Genomic DNA, 19,983 nt, shown 5'->3' with positions numbered 1-19,983 from the left:
CAAAATAATATTAAAATCTTGACGAATGATATTGTGTATTTACAGATTTATTGGCATTTTTTTTTTTTTTTTTGTTAAAATTATTCAAAGAAATTAAAAATTAATAAATACTTTGATTAAAAAAGAAAAAAATGGCTTCAAATTGGATATAAACCAAAATTCAAAAATGGCCAGGACGATGCTAATAAATAATATTCAATAAAATACAAAGACATTGTTTATTCTATTTAATTGATTATTTTTATATTTTAGAAAATTAAATATTTAAATTCAAACTACAAAATAATATTAAAATCTTGACAAATCTAAAACACAAGAATTAGAAATGCTTAAAAGTGTAGAGTAAAAGATTAAAAATAAGAAATTATTATTATTTCTTAGAATTTAATTATTATGAAAAGTTATATGAATGAAGAAATTCATGTAAGATGATCATCTCTGAAATTTATCATTCAAAAAATTTTGTATCACTTGTTAAAATGCATTTATTTATATAGCAATTGACAACATCCATTAGTGATGAGAATGAATTGTACTGTAAACTATACCATAGTAGTAACTAAAAATATGTAAATTATAAATATAATAAGATTTAAAGGTTTGGTATTAAAAGAATTAGAAATAAAACATTAACATATACATGATCTTATGCTAAAATTTCATTAAATGCAAATAAATTTAATTCTTGTTTTGTTATATTTGTAAGTATTTTTTGATGATAATACCGGTACAAGATTAAGAAGAACGATGAAATAATTTTCACCAAAAAAAATTAAATTTATGCTAAAACATACAAATACATATATATTTATATTGCATATTAGTACCGAAAGCAGTTTTTGTTCAATTTATACATCAAACTTTAAAACATCATTGCTACATAATTCCGACTTTTGACATTTGAATGTCTAATTTCCTCTTGGAAATTGATACTAAGAAATCAGTAATTTATCAAGAAAACTGAATGTAGAATATAAGGAATAAAAAAATAATAAATATTTAAAAAAGACATGTAAGCTTTAAGATATCGGTGTCCTTACATAGCCATAACATTTTCATTCAAAATTACAGACAAAAGGTTTAGAAAAAATTTATTTTAATATTATTATAGATATTTTAAAGTAAAAATGCTAATTCTAAACAATTAAATTAAGTAGGATAATACAAATACAACTCTGCTAAGAGAAAATTGCTATAAAATCAGTCCAGAATATTTTTAAGAAATCAGATTTTAAATAGATCAAAGCACTAAGAATTCTTGAGATCATAATATCTAAATTTATAAGATATTGAGAGTTTTGACTCTTTACCAGAGAAATATGAATCACAAATCAAAACACAAAAAAGTTTACTTCATAATGGAATGTAAACATCTATAAGGAATGACCAGTTTGACCAATTCAGTATCAGAATGATAGGTATTCTAAATGATGCAATTATGATAAATATGTAACCCAGGTGATGATTCCAAGGTAATCCTTTGCAAAACTGGCACCTATTTATGTGATAGACACTTGAAGAAACTCATGTTGCCACAATAGAATGGAATAAACCCTAAACAATAATATAAATATAATAAATAATAATAAATAAATATAATAAAATAATAATATAGTTTATTTATAGTATTTATATATATATATATATATATACTATAAATAAACTATATTATTATTTTTCAATATTGAGAAGAAATAAATTTTTAAGTGTTTGTACATAAAAGTAAATAAACACTTTCCTCCAAGAAATAAGCATTACATGCAAATTTTCAGATAAAAAGTGAATATGTGCATTTTATTGAATAAATTTGTTGTATACTTTGAGTGTAATATGCAAACATTGAAACATGAGTAAAATGCCCATTGACTTTTTATTCAAAATACACAAATTAACCCATAGGTAAAAACAAATGTTTCATTCTGTGCTTTGCAATTACAGATGCGACAGTGAAATTCCAAAATAGCCAGATTGTTTACTATGTCCCAAAAAAAGACATTTCAACAATGGTCAAAGATGGTGAGCAATGAATAGGTTGGAATCCAGTCAGTCTATTGGAGAAGCTGCTTAATTCTTCAGAGTCCACTGTTCTGTGATTTTAGCCTTTTCGACCCAATTCCAAATCACAGTATTGAAAAGCTCCAATGGGCTCTCATAAAACAGTGGAATTTCTGCCTTCTGATAGCTGGCATGAATTATTCTTATGCAGTCTGCATTAGTGTAAGATGAGGTCATATTTCTTATTGAAAAATATTCCTCATTCTCAAGTATGATCTGTCATTTTGTTCATTTTCTTGAATATTCAAAACTCTGTTTATGTAGTATACTAATGATAGGCAGAGTCCTATTCTGTTAACTGTAAAATTTGAAATAAATTGCTGTAGTAGTTTGATTTGTGTCCCATTTTCATGTTTATTTTTTGGAGGAGACTGAAAGTTTCAGGATAATAAATGCAGTTATATTAGATATTTTATGGTTAAAATATGTAATAAAAAAGTTTATTTTGAATGTCATAATGTAAAAAAATATATCATATATTTATTTCAAAAATGTTTACATTTGTAAATAGATCACCAAAAATTATTTCTATGGGAAGACGGGCTTCTTCATATAGTCCTCAAGAAACAGTGGATAAATCAAATGGAAAGCATAATCAGAATTCAATTAAAACAGTATCATCAGACACTAAGGTAATATTATTTTGTGTTTTTTTTTTATTTTGCACTACAGTGACCAAACAAATCATTTCAGCTCCAACCAGAATTAGAGGTTCTTGTTAATCATGCTAAATCACAAGATGACTTACAAAAGATGGACACAAGTATTTTAAAACGTATCCCAGAAGGAGCTGAAGCAACTACAGTTTTAGTTGGTGCTTTAGATACCTTGCAGCAACCCATAATAGCTTTCATAAGGTTAGCCAAAGGTCAAATGATGCCCAATCTCGTTGAGGTATTTATATATTAAGTTCTTGAAACATTTTTACTGAAAATTTTTTATTAAAATTATTTTAATAAAATTTTTACATTGTATTCTATTCATTACTTATTTGGTAAATTTAGATATGTTTTTGTTGGTTGTTCATCAAATTATCTCTCTGAAGTATTCCCAATTGCATTACATACATAAATAAAATTATTTGTATAATTATGCTTCATTCAGAGATACTTTCATTTTCCTTATTAAATTGAACTTGCTAAATTTTAATTTTGCAATTTTCTTGACTTATGAAACTTTGTTCAATACTATTCTTTTTATTTTAGATATTATAGAAAGTTCAGTTATGAAATTATAGATATACATTAAATCCTGAAAGAATTTATTATAATGACTATATATTTTAATTTCTGAGTTCTGTTTCAAGGTTTCTTTCCAGATTTCTTTTATTTCTTTACATCTTGAGTATCTTTATACCTCTGATAGCTTTAAGCATTATTAACAAATATCAAATTAGTTTGTTTGCATCTCTGAAATTTTGATCATCTCTTCAAGATGCTGTTTATTAGGGAGACAAAAAAAAATTAAATTAATCAAATTTGATAAATCAGTGTTCTCATAATCCTTAGAAATCGGTAAAGTCCTTCAAAAATACTTAGTTTTATGGTCCTTTACAGATTTTTGCAAAAGTATTTTTAAGAAGTCCTTAAAAATATTTAATTATTTACAATTGACCAGACCAACTTATATAAACAATTATACATGCAAAAGTAAATTATAAAAGTAAATTACAAAATCTTTCTTATGAACATTCAGAAACTAGATAACAGAACAGTCAGTGTTATTACTTTGGTGTTGTTTGCATAAGTAGGTATGATAAATTGAGGAATTAGAATAGACACTTTAAGACTTGGAAAAGACATATGAATTTTACTTGTCTTATAATATATCAAACAACTTTTGCTAGAAACAAAGGAAATCTTACTCCATGCTAAATTGAAATCAAAACTAATGACATCACTCGTGTTAAACGGAAAATGTAAAGTGCATTATCATTGTTGTATTCAGCCAATTGTGCACCTCATATCTTTAGTCCATCTGTATGTCTCTAATCTGTGGATCTGGCAGCACAGCATCACTGGGAAGTGAACTGTTCTTTGATTTTAGTGATTTTTCTTGCATTTTGCATTATTTCTTCTGTTTTTTTTATTTCATAAGCCACCATGGTACCTAAGAGACCTATTGTAAGCATAAAGGAAAAGAGTGAAAATAACAATAGAGATGAAGAGATCATATGGAAGCATGAAAATTCATTTGTGTCTGGCTTTGCAGTTTGACTTAGGAAAGTCAAGGTCAAGGAAGCAATAATGTTGCCAAAGGAGTGGCTATGATTACCATGCAAAGATTGCAGACTTTAGAAGTGGAAAAGTTGCTCTTGATTTGGATTGATAAAAAGCAGTTGGCTGGCAACAGTATTTTGGAGACTATCATTTGTGAGAAAGCAAGGCTTTTACACCAAAATTTGCTCAAGAAAACCCTAGGTTTAAGTTCTAAAAGTGATGGGTTTAAGACTAGTTGAGGCTGGTTTGAAAAGTTCGAGTGAAGTGTCATACACAGCATGGTTAAGCATGGAAAAGCTTCAAGTTGAACAAAAAATATGTGGAAAAGTTTGTGAAAGAATTTGGGGAATGTGTGACTGCTGAGGGTTTTATCCCCAGCAAGTGTTTAATTGTGATGAAACTGGGCTGTTTTGGGAAAAATACCAAACAGAGGAACCCATAACCCAGGAGGAAAAGGTTTTGCCTAGACACAAGCTAATGAAGGACAGGCTAACTCTTTTGCTTTGTGGCAATGCTAGTGATGATATTAAGGTGAAACCATTGTTGTGTATCATTTGGAGAACACCTGTGTGTTTAAAAGAAATAACATTATGAAAAGCAAGTTGTCTGTCATGTGGAGGACTAACAGTAAGGTTTGCATAACCAGACACTTTTTCCTGGAATGGGTCCATGAAGTTTTTGCTCCTAGTGTGAGGAAATAGCTTAATGAAAATAACTTGCCAATGACGTGCCTGCTTTTGATGGACAATGCTCCTGAGGCTGACTTATTGGAAGCGTTCAATTTCATCACTGTGAAGTTTCTGCCTTCTAATATGACTCTACTGATTCAGCTGATGGATAAACACATTTCTAATTTTAAAAAAGTGTTACACCAAAGCACTTTTTCAAAGGTGCTTTGAGGTTATCTGACTCTGACATGGAGTTAACTCTTTCCAACTTTTGGAAGAACCACTTCAATGTCTTTTATTGCTTAGGTCTTATTGGCAAGGCCTGGCAGCAAGTGACATGCAGAACCTTGAACTCAGCCTGGAGGAACCTCTGGCCTGATTGTGTTGCAAAAAGAGACTTTGAGGAATTAAAGACTGAGCCTACTAGAGTTATTGACATCATCATATTACTGGACAAAAATATGGACCTGGAAGTTGATGTTGCTGATGTCAAAGAGCTGGTGAAAAGGAGCAGCTGAAGTATATGCTTGAGGAGATGCCCGAGGAGGAAAAGGAGGATGCGCCTAATGCTTTTATTAGTGATGTATGGGGTAAAGTGCAAAGTTTTGTTGAAAGGTATCATCCTGATAAGGCAATAGCAAGCCATGTCATTAACCTTTTCAATGACAATGCTATGTTGCATTTCCATACCATTGTGAAATATAGGCAAAAGCAAATTTCATTACAAATATTTAGTGAAAAAGAGACCTAATGAATCTCAGACAAAATTTGCTAGTGAGAAGCAGAAGTAATATCCCATCTTTTTACCTCCTCTCCACCCTCCATTTGTGCCATCAAGACTTCTCAGCAAAGATAAGGATGAATGAAATTGTTTTTACAGTCGACCCCTCCCTATAACACTGTTGATTATTCTGTTTTATATGGATTCCATATTGTACAAGTCACTTAGATTTTACAAATATGTGAGCCGTTCACAGCCTGGAACATGTATTTGTAAATTCTAAGTGACTCGTACAACATGGAATTCATATAAAACGGAATTATCAACAGTGTTATAGGGGGGGTCGACTGTATTTATAAACATTGTTATTCAGTTGGTGTGTTATAATATTATGTTGCATTTGTAGGCATTTTTTATGGATGAAATACAGCTAAAAAGATAGAAAAGGATTTTGTTTTGGTGTTGGGAATGGATTAATCTATTTTACATTCTTTCTTATGGGAAAATTTGTTTGAGACCAAATCGGTTTCCAAACAACTTTTAGGAATGAATTAAGTTTGTAAACCAGGGTTTGACTATAATAGTTTTTAAATTTACTAATAAATAAAATTATTAGTAATACATCTCTCTCTACATATATAATCCTGATATTTTTTATCATCTCATATGTTGCAGGATCTGTTAGTGCAAGTTGTTATCATTTACAATGTTGAAAAGTATGTCTCTGATGGCACAAAATACTGCTGGGATTGATAAGGCCAGGGCACTAACTATTAAGCTAGAGAAGCTAATACATAAGATACTCTCGCCTAAGCTAGAGGGATATTCTTATGCTCTGACACACCCAATAGACCTAATATCACTCCTCAAGGAAATATCAACGCCTCCTACCTTCATAACAGTCTTAGACTTTAAATCCCTCTACCTGTCTATTAAACTCCCGGCAGTATTTTGCGCCATCAGAGACGTACTTTTCAACATGTTGCAGGATATTTGTTTATATGAAAATGAGCATTTATGTTAAGTGAAATTTAGTGATTGTGGCAGGCAAGTTGATTTTAAAAATCAGCCATTATTGGTATATAAGACATTAGCAGATTAAAAGCTGTTAGAAAAGAATTTATTGCCTTTCTACACAAAAGATTTTTTTTTAAAATAAATTTTACTCTATTAATGCCAATATCAATCTGTCCAATATCATTGTATTTAATCAGATAACAAATATATTATTTTAAAATGATTCTGTACTGATTGATTTAGAATTATATTTTTAAACTTTTAGGTTCCAATTCCAGTGAGATTTATTTTTGTTTTACTTGGACCAATTCATACAGAATTAGATTATCATGAGATTGGACGATCTATTTCAACTCTTATGGCAAATCATGTAAGTAGATCTTGTAAATTTTATTTGTAAAGACTGTAATGCTTCAATTATCTAAAAAGAATAATTATTATAACACTATTTTGTCAATTATGTACTGTATATCTATGAATATTAATCTCAATACTTTATAATAGTAAAATATATTTTGACCTCTTAAGAAAATAAATTGCTTGTGTGAAATCAATCATAATAAAATAAGTGTAAAAATCATTTAATTTTATTGCTTGTGTGAAATCAATCATAATAAAATAAGTGTAAAAATCATCATCATTCCTTTTAACTTTTAATTATATGAAAATNGGATATGAGTTAAATTTATGAAAGTTGTTTTTGATGCTGTTAAAATGGAGTCATTTCAAAGCTTCATTGGTAAATAAATTTGTTTAATTCTTATTGTTTTTAATATTTTTATTCATTAATTAAATAACTAACTGATACACTTGTATTACCAAACAATATGCTGAATTATTTATTGCAGTGTATTAGGATTTATTAATTAATTAGATACAAAGCAATTTGATTAGCGATATATGGTTAAGATGCCATTTCCTGATAAATTTAATAAATAGGAATAATTTATTTTAAATTTAACTCTGAGAGTAAAGATTGGATGGAGGATGATTGGCAATGCGTCTACATAGTAAATAGGAATTGCAGGTTTGAGTCACAGGAGTTCTGGACTGATCTTTCCTTTTCTTCCAAATCAACAAATAAATTAATTTTAGATTATTCTAAACTAAAATTAATTTATTTCTTATTATTAAATTCATCATGAGACAATTGCTTAATCATGTATCAGTTTCTGTAGCCAAATTGCTTTGTATTTAATTATCAATTAGTTTTAATGTAGTCAGATAAATAATCCAATAAATCATTTGGTAAATAAAAATAATTTCATTACTGTATTTTCATGTATGTAATGCAGAATATTGCTAGAGCGAAAACAAAACATTCGCATATTGCACTTTATTCTATACTCCATGGGATATACATACCTATGGGAACAGTCATTTTGCTATAGACAAAGGTTTGTAATTACAAGTAAAAATCAGTGTATAATTTGCCCCCATTGGATAACTTTGCATTCCTTTCAGATTATCTTTTAAACATTGTTAACCTGTATTATACACATGAAAATATTGTAATTTAGTTGTAAATCCAAATTATAATGAAAAGAGCTAATTTGAGTTTTGAATTAAGATGTAATTTTATTGAAAATTACAAAGGTATTGGTTATTAAAGGATTTTACTGCTTGTTTATAAACTCATTTACTATAATTTATTATTATACAGTATTTAGTTAACTTTTTTGAATTTATTAGGTCATCGTTTTGAGAATCCTCGTGGTATTCGAAGACATAAGATTCAAGCTAAAAGTTCTGTATCATCATTTATTCACCTCAGTAGGAAAGAAGGTGTAGATGTTAAAAGTTTACCTTTTGTGAAGAAACTCTATGATCATCAGCCTCATGAGGTAAATTTAATAGCAGTATCTATAAAATAAATAAATTAAATAGTGATGTTTTAAAAGCTCAAAACTTCTTTTTAGATATTTGTTGAACTTGATGAGTTAGTTCAAGGTCCTGCCCATCAAGATCTTGAATGGAGAGAAACTGCTCGATGGATTAAATATGAGGAGAATGTTGAAGAAGGGGCTGAACGTTGGGGGAAACCCCATGTAGCTTCTTTATCATTTCATAGTTTATTATCTCTTAGAAAATGTCTAGAACAGGGTAAATATAATTTACTGTTTATTAAAATATTCGTCTAATCATGCTATTTCTAATTAATATTTGTAATTAATTTTTGCCCAATTACTTGGCTGATGGTTGGATGATTTATTTGTTTACGAAGTATAATATATATCTTCTTTATCTCCTTAGGTACTGTGCTGTTAGATTTGGAAGAAAAAGATTTACCTGGAATTGCACAAAAGGTTGTTGAAAATATGGTTGCTACAAATCAATTAAAACCTGAAAATCAAGGAGCAGTACTAAGAGCACTTCTTTTGCGACATCGTCATGTTAATGATAGGAGTTTAATGTTTGGAATGAGAAGAAATAGTTCAGTTTATTCAAATCTCAATCAACTTGTGGCAAATGATAAGAGCAAGTAAGATATTATAAATATTATTTTAACTGTTCATTTCTAAGTTAATTTTTATTATCTTACTTTAAAAAAATTAATTTTTATCATCTAAAAATTAGACTAATAAGCATTATCTTTCAATAATTTCTTGCAGAACTGGAAGAATAACATTTTCAATCTAATTTTATAGGTCTTTCTCAGTTGTCAAGTATATAATTGATATCAAACAAACTGAATAAAACCGAACTTGATGGGCTAGTTCAAGGTCCTACCTATCAAGATCTTTATATGATCTTTGTATTTTTAAATTTATTTAATTTAAAGTTTAAATCCAAAGCAAAAGTTTAAAGTAAAAATAATGAACAATAAATATTAAATTGTAATAGTAATACATAATGAAATCTTACTTAATCAAATTTTTTAACTGATTTTCAAGCAGTTGCTTAAGTGTCTGTGTTGCAGTAGTTAACTCAGCTGTTGTTTCTATTTACTTTATATATCTCTAACTCCTCAAACTACCTAAGGAAATTGAGGTCATTGGCTAGTTGAACAATATTGGCTTCATCACAATTAACTTGCACCTCATGATGGCTAACATATGCTGTTAGGAATGGATTGTCCAGTTTCTTGTTAACTGCATACAGGTTCTTTAATCCTTTAAGGCAAGTTGTGCCCAGGAATATGCCATCTTTCTGTTGAGGTGGAGGTCTTCAGTCAGAATGGAATTCGTTCCAGAGGAATTGTCATAGTTACAAAGCATTTTGTCATTCTGTAAGTGGAAATACTGTAGGATTTCCACTTAGCCAACCATAATAATTTAAGCCTGGTTTTTGTCGTCTTATATATATTTCATGAGATGAGAAAAGAATGCAATTCTCCTCCTGTCTTCACATTTCACTTGACTCATTTTCTGGTTTTGGGTATTTCAAAGGTGGTGATTAAATGTTGCATCAATTTCATCAGATAATCATGTTGTTTCAATATATTTTTGGTGTAATTAAGCTCAGTGTGTCTAGGTTGCTAGTATAACATATAAAGGATCTTCTTATTAAAAGATCTGAACACAGAGAGCTTTAGATGATGGGGAAGTCTGAGTTTTATTCCTTATAACAAGTGTAATTTAATTATTCTTATCATATTGATTTATATATTGAGAAAAAATATTGATATATATATATATAAATACTATAAATAAACTATATTATTATTTTTCAATATTGAGAAGAAATAAATTTCTAAGTGTTTGTACATAAAAGTAAATAAACACTCTCCTCCAAGAAATAAGCATTACATGCAAATTTTCAGATAAAAAGTGAATATGTGCATTTTATTGAATAAATTTGTTGTATACTTTGAGTGTAATATGCAAACATTGAAACATGAGTAAAATGCCCATTGACTTTTTATTCAAAATACACAAATTAACCCATAGGTAAAAACAAATGTTTCATTCTGTGCTTTGCAATTACAGATGCGACAGTGAAATTCCAAAATAGCCAGATTGTTTACTATGTCCCAAAAAAAGACATTTCAACAATGGTCAAAGATGGTGAGCAATGAATAGGTTGGAATCCAGTCAGTCTATTGGAGAAGCTGCTTAATTCTTCAGAGTCCACTGTTCTGTGATTTTACCCTTTTCGACCCAATTCCAAATCACAGTATTGAAAAGCTCCAATGGGCTCTCATAAAACAGTGGAATTTCTGCCTTCTGATAGCTGGCATGAATTATTCTTATGCAGTCTGCATTAGTGTAAGATGAGGTCATATTTCTTATTGAAAAATATTTCTCATTCTCAAGTATGATCTGTCATTTTGTTCATTTTCTTGAATATTCAAAACTCTGTTTATGTAGTATACTAATGATAGGCAGAGTCCTATTCTGTTAACTGTAAAATTTGAAATAAATTGCTGTAGTAGTTTGATTTGTGTCCCATTTTCATGTTTATTTTTTGGAGGAGACTGAAAGTTTCAGGATAATAAATTCAGTTATATTAGATATTTTATGGTTAAAATATGTAATAAAAAAGTTTATTTTGAATGTCATTATGTAAAAAAATATATCATATATTTATTTCAAAAATGTTTACATTTGTAAATAGATCACCAAAAATTATTTCTATGGGAAGACGGGCTTCTTCATATAGTCCTCAAGAAACAGTGGATAAATCAAATGGAAAGCATAATCAGAATTCAATTAAAACAGTATCATCAGACACTAAGGTAATATTATTTTGTGTTTTTTTTTTATTTTGCACTACAGTGACCAAACAAATCATTTCAGCTCCAACCAGAATTAGAGGTNTTTTTTTTTTTTTTTTTTAACTGATCTATTTTATGCATTTAGTCATTGTAGTAATAGTTCTTTTGTTACAGCAATGTTTAAAATTTAATTTTGTTAAGGTTGTCCATACTTCCAAATATGCTTTTCCCACTCCACAAATATATTCCCTTCCATTAAGTCAGTTGTGCATTTATTTATCATATGTTTTGAAAACACTGACTAACTATGGAAAATAATAAAGAATTATGATACAATCCTTTTCAAATATAAGCCTCCAGAAAATTGATTCTGCAATATGACATAATCAGTTTAGAAAATATTTCACTTAATTGCTCTTAACTATACTTTATAGGTCATTTATATCTGATGGTAAACATTTCACTAAGATGTAGCAGTTTGTGGAGTACTAACTTATCAGCTGAGACATTCTCTATAGTGAAAGAGTAATATTGGAAGACACAAGTTCTGTGACCACTTGTTTAAGTTATATTTGTTATATTAAGAATAATGTTAACATTGCCCATTTCTATAGCTTTAGTAGAATATAGTTTTTCTCAGTTAAGATTAACCTGTTTAAGGCCATATCTGAGTTGATTTGTAGAGGGCACTCTTCATCAATTTGAAATTGCTTGAGTTAATTCATTTGCCATTTAGTACATTTTTATTAAAACATGATGGCATTATTTGTTATAATATTGTGTGTTAGCACTTATTCAAAGTTATAATATTGTGTGTTAGCACTTATTCAAGTCTCAAACATGATAAAATTTTTTTCTGTCCATGCTCAGTGAATATACTGTTGTAAATGAGAGCTTGTATATGAGTACAGTAATACCCTGAACTTACGCAATAGGTGGGACCAAGCAATAACCGTGTGATGTTCCGTTTGAGGGCAATGTATTATTGCGAACAGGAAACAAATAAAACGAGTAAGAATACTAAAGATTTTTATTCTCAAACACAGGCTCTTAATGCACTCCCTACTCAGTTTAAACGAACGTTTGCCTGTCTGGGGTACCTTCTAGCGAAGTGACCCATCTCCCCGCATGTATAACATCTCTTACTATCCCCTTTTTGTTCTTGATCCGTCTTTTCTAATAACTTATCCATCGCCTTGGTCAAGGTCTCGATCCTTCCTTCTAATGCTACTATTCTCTTGTCACCTTTCTCCTTATCTGCCCTCTTGACCTCCCGCTCCCCGACCATGGTCTCTACATTCTCCTCAATCGCCGCATTGACCACCCTCCGCTCAAGTCGGCCATTGCATTCGATTTCGATCAACTCCTCCGCCTCAGCAATGCCAAAAGCCTCATTCAACGTTTTCAGGGCTGTCCTCATCACATTAATACTTGTATTTCCCCTCAATCCTTTAATAAACCGATCAAGGATCATGTCATCCCGCATTAGGTTAATTTTGTCGTTGTCCTTTGTGGCACGGGCGAGCAAAGTTCTAGTGTGGATCGAAAAATCTGTCACTGCCTCATTTCCCCCTTGCTTCAGGATCAGCAATTGATCTATGATATCCTTATCGCTGGCCCCTTTTTTATCAAAGCATTTTATTAGGTCCTTCTTTATCTCACAATATGACCCAGGATACTGCTCTAACAAACAAAAAAAAGTTGTTAGCGGCTCTCCTTTAAGCCTTGCCTGCAGCACTGCCACTTTAACCCCGTCGTCCCAACCTGCGAGCTGCGCTATGGTTTCTATTGTCTGAAAGAATTGTGGGTTGGGGTGAGCACTCTCTCCCGAGCTTGAAGAACCACCCACTATATTACTAGTAACCATTACAAAGTATGTATATAAACACAACAAATAAAGGAAAACACCACAGAGATAACACAAATTATATACTAGTATACTATCTGAGGTAGCACACTATACAAAAGACGAACCGTACAGCCTTTTACAGTTGGAATTCTGTCGCGGATGCCATTGTGATGTTCCGTTTGAGGGCAATGTATTATTGCAAACAGGAAACAAACAAAACGAGTAAGAATACTAAAGATTTTTATTCTCAAACACAGGTTCTTTAAAATGATTCCAACTTATAGCCTATTGGGTTCGATGTACATAAGATAATCGTCTACACTAACAATTTTCTGTGGTGGCAACCGACACATGACAACGGAAACAAAACACGTGGGGGCGACTTATAACTAAAACTTAACCTACTTACAAACTAAGGAAGGAGAAATAAAATATAGATAATGATAGGAGAATAAAAGGGAAAATACCCGGAATTTTTCTGTACCACATGGTCTTGGATGATTCACCGTCTTGAATCTTTAAATGGCTCCAGACCTTAATTTCTTTCCTTTTATGAACGTCTACGTTTTCTGGGGTTGTCTTGTGGTCTTCCTGCTTGTTGTTACTTGAATTTGGGGAAACTCGACTTCTTAGCAGCGGTCCTACGTTACTCTATAATTCAGCCGTCTCTTACAAGGTTCCGACACCTCTGATCTCTCTCTAGGCGATCAAGGTATGACCTTCCTTCGGCCTTCTTTCGCAAGGTTTCTCTCACTCCTTGCTCGACTCCTTGGTCAGGACCGCACTTGTTTCTCCGTCCTCTCTCGACGAAGTCCCAGTTTCTTCTCACTTTCTTCCACTTCCTTTGTCCCTAGGGGCTTGTTGTTCCTTTTGTCTCTTGACATTGTTTCACAGAATCGGTGATGTCACCCGAGGGAATAGGGATTAAGGGAGAAAGTTCTAGAACAGATAAGACAAAAGAACAAAGGAAATACTGAGCCTAGCTAAAGTTAACAAAAATATATATATATAAACTATGGCCGATGGCCACAACCGCGTAAGTCGAATTCGAGTAAGTCGGATATAATTTCGCAATTTGTGTAAAATCCAAATCGGATGTATGTAAGCTAATAAATGTTCTCGTTAATCTTATCTCGTGTTTTGATTTGTTTGTGGTTACAAGAAATCACCACATAGTCTCTCTTAAGTCTCCGTAGATATAACAACACAGAACTAAATAACACAAAATAAATTGTGGCTATGTGTCAATTCCACATGACATGTCCGAACATGTAAGCTGAATAATAGTGTGGGGGAAGTGAGTAATCAAGAGTTGCGTGGCGCTCAAACAAAAGATGAATCAATGAGATTTGAAAATCGCGTAAGTTGGGGTAGCATAAGTCGAGTGCTATGTATTGCAGCGCCATCTCTGGCAATTCTTAAATGTATATACAGTCGACCCCCCTATAATTACGGTCCCTATAATTACGATTCCTATAAAACTACGAAAAAATTGTGACCGGTATTCGTAAAAAACAGTAAAAATTCCCTATAATTACCTCAAACATCATCGGGCAGCCGAACTACTTTCCCACCGTCCGTAGCGCCACGCTACGGAGAGATTTCTATCGTCTGGAAAGTATTATATAAATTATATATAAATTAGGTACTGTACATATAATTATATATTAATTATATATAAATTAGGTACTGTATATATAATTATATATTAACTTATTGTAACTTTGTTATAATTAAATATATAATTTCCGCCGTCTAGCGTGGCGCCACGCTACGGAGATTTTTACGCTAACTATCGTCTGTCAGTATGTAAATTAGGTACCGTAAGTCTAATACAGTACTGTAATTTTATACATTTCTTGTGAAAGAAACATTTCTTATTCAACGGCGATTAAAATTATTTATATTAATGATGTCTCCGAAGTTCTACGAAGTTTTCACAGAAAAATAAGTTGTTAGAAATCGGCCGCTGTTTGCTGAGCTGTTCCGCGACGAAAACAATGTTGAGCAATGGCGATGTCGAATGGTGACACTCGGTAAGTAATCCTACAATTTTTTATTTATAGCGTAGTTTATACGGATTATTTCCAAAAAAAATATACGTATTTTGGAAATGTTGAGTCGGATTAGTCTAGAATGGATTAATTTTATGGAAGAAACCTTTCAATCAGCCGTAGTCCGTAAACTTGACACGTGTCGGGCTGTGATTGGAACGACTCGTAAGAAATTGGATTCCTAAAGAATGGAACGTATCTATATCTTATAGGGGGGTCGACTGTAGTTAGTAGCGTGCCTGCACACCACATTCAGTTCTGTACCATTTCTTGTTCAATAAAGACGTGCTTGTTTACTTGTTCAATAAAGACATGCTTATTTACTTGTTCATAAGAATCCATCTCCATCCTTCTTAATCTAATTCTGACGACTATACATACCATCGAGGTATTACTGTATCTTTTAAAAATTCAATATGAGTGTAAAGATTGTAATGTGGCATTCTGTTCATATCTGTGTTTTAGAATTTTTCATACAAAAATCAAATTTTAATTTATTTGCAAAGGTATTTTAAGTATTTGTTTCTGGATTTTATGCATATATATTTTAACATATGTTAAATGATTTATATAAAAATTGCTGCATTTCCATTTGTAAAATAACTTAGAAAAGTTTTCTCAATGTATGTAACATTATGCTTAAAGTAAAACAAAACTTAGCCAACTATTGCTGACAGGTGCAGAATAACTTGACCTTGAACAGACTAATAAAATATGTGGTTTACAATAAGCCAGTAGCATTGATAGGTTGTGCTATATTATGAAAAGAAGAAAATGATCTAAAAAATAAGTTTTTCAGAATATTGTAGAAAATTTAGTAAGGTAGAATAATCAGAGGTACAATGAATTGTAATACTTTATTATTCTAGTGACACATTTAATTTAGAGAATAGTGTTTGTTTTATCTTTTACAATTGTAAGCATATTGTAATTTTGAATAAACTTTATATATATATATATATATAATAATTGAGGTTTTAAGCAAATAGAAACAATAGCTCTTAAGAAGTTAATGTTTTAATAATTCTCTGAATATATTCTGATTTAATATTTTATACCTTGCAATAAAAAAACAAAGTTAATAATCATTCAAAAACCAAATCAATAATAATACTTTGGTATAAAAATAATATCAATTATTCAATATTAAATTAAAATTTTTTACATATTTAAATCAAATATAATTAAATATAAAAAATTTTTAATTATACATTGTTGCTAATGAATATAAATTTTAGTAATCTTTAACATGTTTTTAAATATTTTTAGAAATTCTTAAAATACTTTAAAATTTATTCTTATATATATGATTATTTCGAAAACTAAATATTTTAGTAAAAATCTTCAATAAAAAAATTTGTTTTATTATGTTAAATTTTTAAAATTTCATAAACTCATAAACTATTGTATATTTCATTTCAGATAGAAACATTTTTGGGTTAATTATAAGCAAGGTTATGAAAATTTTTTCTTTATCAATTTTTTTAAAAATGATGATACACTTACATTTGATAGGTTTTTATAATTTTATTCTGAGATGCTAAACGATAATAAACAGAACAAATTTTATTTTTATATTATTATGATTATATATGATATGATATATGATACAATAGTGAAAAAATGCTCAATAAAATTAAGTAAATGTTACTAATTAATTTTGAATATTATATACTATTTAAATAAATTGTTTATATAAAATGAATGATGGTTTTCTATATGTAGTTTTTTTTATTATAGATAATATTTAGTCTGTATAGTTTTTAATATAATCATAGTATGTGTACATGTTTATGTATATGAATGCTTATACATGAGTATGTATCTATACAATTAGTTTTTTACATACCTGTTCATATATTATACTTTACTATTAGTATAGGGTGGTCCACATAAAACTGAATGTTCTTTTATTAATGATTAAATTGAAAATATAAATTATTATCTAAAGAATTTTAAAAAAATGCCACTCTATTAATTTTGATAATGTGGGTCTTAATGTCATCAATATCAAGCTGAAATTATTTAAAATTAATGAATTTCATTAGTTTAATGGATACAGAATACAAATGGAAAAGTTTTTTATGGTAATTAAAAATACTATTTTAAGCCCAAAACTTTATAATCAAATATCAAAAAGCCAGACAGATTTTTTCCAGGCTACATCTTAGTCTGGCCAAAATATAGCCTAAGAAATCCAGGTTTTAGATATTTGATTTTATGTATTATAATACTAATGTTCATAATCCATATCTTTTAATAATTATCTTAAAACTAAGATCCAAATCAAAATAATACTCTAAATGTAGTTTACCTAAGAAAACTATTCAATGTTCATTGTCATTAAAAATGTTATTGCCTGTGAATTTGCCACTAGACTTAATGGTTGCTGATAATTTCACTTTTTCTTATCAGTAAATAATTTTTATTAATGTAATATTGATTGATAAAATATTTGCCTTATAATGTATTAATTTTAATTTGAAAAAATCAAACAAGTATTTAAACTGTAAGTCTTGTAAGTAAATTCCTAACTTTATTTATATTATCTAACTTTATCAAATTAATTTTATCATCTTCAAAAGTGAAGAATCTTCAATATTTAAATTTAGATTTTAATAACTAATTTCACTGGAAAATAGAATTATTTATAATATTACATACTCTGAAAGGTTTTTAGAAATTAATGGAAATGGATTAAAATTACAACACACACAACACTAAACCTTATTGAAGGAGTCCACAAAACTTTACTTTTGAAACATTTTCAGGAGGCATGCCTCTCATTTTCAGCAGAATTATACAACACACTATAAAGCTATGGCTACAATACAAATTTTTAAGATTTCTGTTCTTGAATGCTATAAATCAGTGGTCCCCGGGCCGCGGACTGGTACCGGTCCATGGATCAAATGGTACTCGGCCGCCCAAGGAACATTAAATTACTGGTACAATATTTCCATTTTATTTACTATGGTATATTTCTCTTGGGTTTGTGTGACTTTTAATGGATGACGGAACAACGGAATAAACTGGACATAAGAAAAACACTTCGGGTGTTGTTATCTCCTATTACCTCCAGATGGAACCATCTTGTTGCAAAGAAACAAGCTCAGGGTTCTCATTGATTTAACGTTCTAGTGAGTTAAAATGTTAAATCACATTATATTCATTTTTTGGTGTAACTATATTTTATTTTGAAGGCATGTTTAAATACAATTAAATTAAAATTATTAAATTAAATCAATCTAAAATATAAACAATCAACGTCCCCCCTCAGTGGGCCGTGGTAAAATATCAAACGTTGACTGGTCCGCGGCAATAAAAAGGTTGGGGACTGCTACTTTACTGTATTGTTGCATGAACCATTTGTAAATGCCCACATCAAATTCATCGTTCTCACCTTTTGCATAACTTTTTGTTTCCCAACTCACTATCCATTTGACTGGGATACTGTCAAAGTTGAGTCTCTTTCATCTTTATGTCATAAACATTGGTACATCCAACATTGTACTCAGTAGCAATGGATTTTTTTGGAAACAACCTTGCTTTAATTTTGCTAATATTTCCAATTTTTGCGTAAATTCTAACATAACATGTTTTCTTTTTGAAGTAATATCTGAAGGTCACCATGCCAAGTTTACCACTTTCCATACTTCTTAATCAAAGCTAAAACCTCACACACGTGAAGTTTGTTTCAAAAAATGGCATCACACTGGACAGCTATCCATGTGACACACTTCATTTATATCAATAAAACAGCTGGAAGCCAGATAATTGAGAGGCCGGATTAACAAGAGTGTATTGTAATAGTTTTTTATGTACAGTATTCTATTTACAGGTAACAAAATCATAGCTTTTCCAAAATATTAAGCCAAACTATCATTGTAATTAATCAAGCTATTATTTGGCTTAGTATCAATACATCAGGTCTTGGGAAGTTGACATTTAGATAAATTATAACTCTCATGGTTTTCCCATCAGTTCTGCAATACTTTTTTTTAAAGAAGCTGACATATTTTCAAGTAAACAGATGTTTTATTCATATCATTAAATAAACATTAAATTTTTTTTAAAATATCAAGCACTATTATCATATATCTTATTTTTAAATAAATTATTGAATTTGACTACATTAAAGCATTGAAAACAGTTAATTTAGTAGTAAAAAAATGAGTATAAATTTATGCTTCACTATAGCCTGTATCAACGTTTCCCAAACTCCTTGGTAAAGTGGAGCCATTAAACAAGGAAATTTTTTATGCAGGGTCCTCATAATTCATTGACNGCTCCACGACGAAAACAAGCTTAAGCAATGGCGCGGTCGAACGGTGCACACTCGGTAAGTAATCCTACAATTTTTTGTTTATAGCATAGTTTATATGGATTATTCCCAAAAAATTATACGTATTTTGGAAATGTTGAGTCGAATTAGTCTAGAATGGATTAATTTTATGGAAGAAACCTTTCAAACAGCCGTAGTCTGTAAACTGCATATGTGCCAGGCTGTGATTGGCTGGACTCGTAGAAAAAGGATTCATAAAAACCGGAACATATCTACCGTGTTATAGGGAGGTTGACTGTATTTAAAATAATTAAATTAATGAAACAATGTTTAGATGCTACTCTAAATGTTGTGATAATATACATCACATTTTTAATATTCAAATAACTGTTTATTAATTAATTAAGAGCCAGAATTAATTTTCTGTTTTTTAAATAATAATTTTCAGCCTGTTTCTT

At 30.0% G+C, this 19,983-nt stretch overlaps 1 protein-coding gene across 1 annotated transcript in view; it reads left to right on the top strand.

Annotated features, from left to right (window-relative positions):
• Nucleotides 1–19,983, top strand: part of LOC111632669 (anion exchange protein 3-like) — a 109,115-nt gene that overhangs the window by 66,084 nt on the left and 23,048 nt on the right. Inside the window, 5 exon segments of the mRNA XM_023377168.1 lie at nucleotides 8,373–8,524; nucleotides 8,600–8,783; nucleotides 8,934–9,162; nucleotides 11,238–11,358; nucleotides 11,420–11,437. Coding sequence (XP_023232936.1) covers nucleotides 8,373–8,524; nucleotides 8,600–8,783; nucleotides 8,934–9,162; nucleotides 11,238–11,358; nucleotides 11,420–11,437 — 704 coding nt within the window.

The sequence above is a fragment of the Centruroides sculpturatus genome, unplaced genomic scaffold (genome assembly GCF_000671375.1).
Source record: "Centruroides sculpturatus isolate CEXI.00-Female unplaced genomic scaffold, Cexi_2.0 scaffold733, whole genome shotgun sequence".
NCBI classification, from domain to species: Eukaryota; Metazoa; Arthropoda; class Arachnida; order Scorpiones; family Buthidae; genus Centruroides; species Centruroides sculpturatus.
Note: the sequence above shows the minus strand (reverse complement) of the source record. Positions and strands in the feature narration are given on the sequence as shown.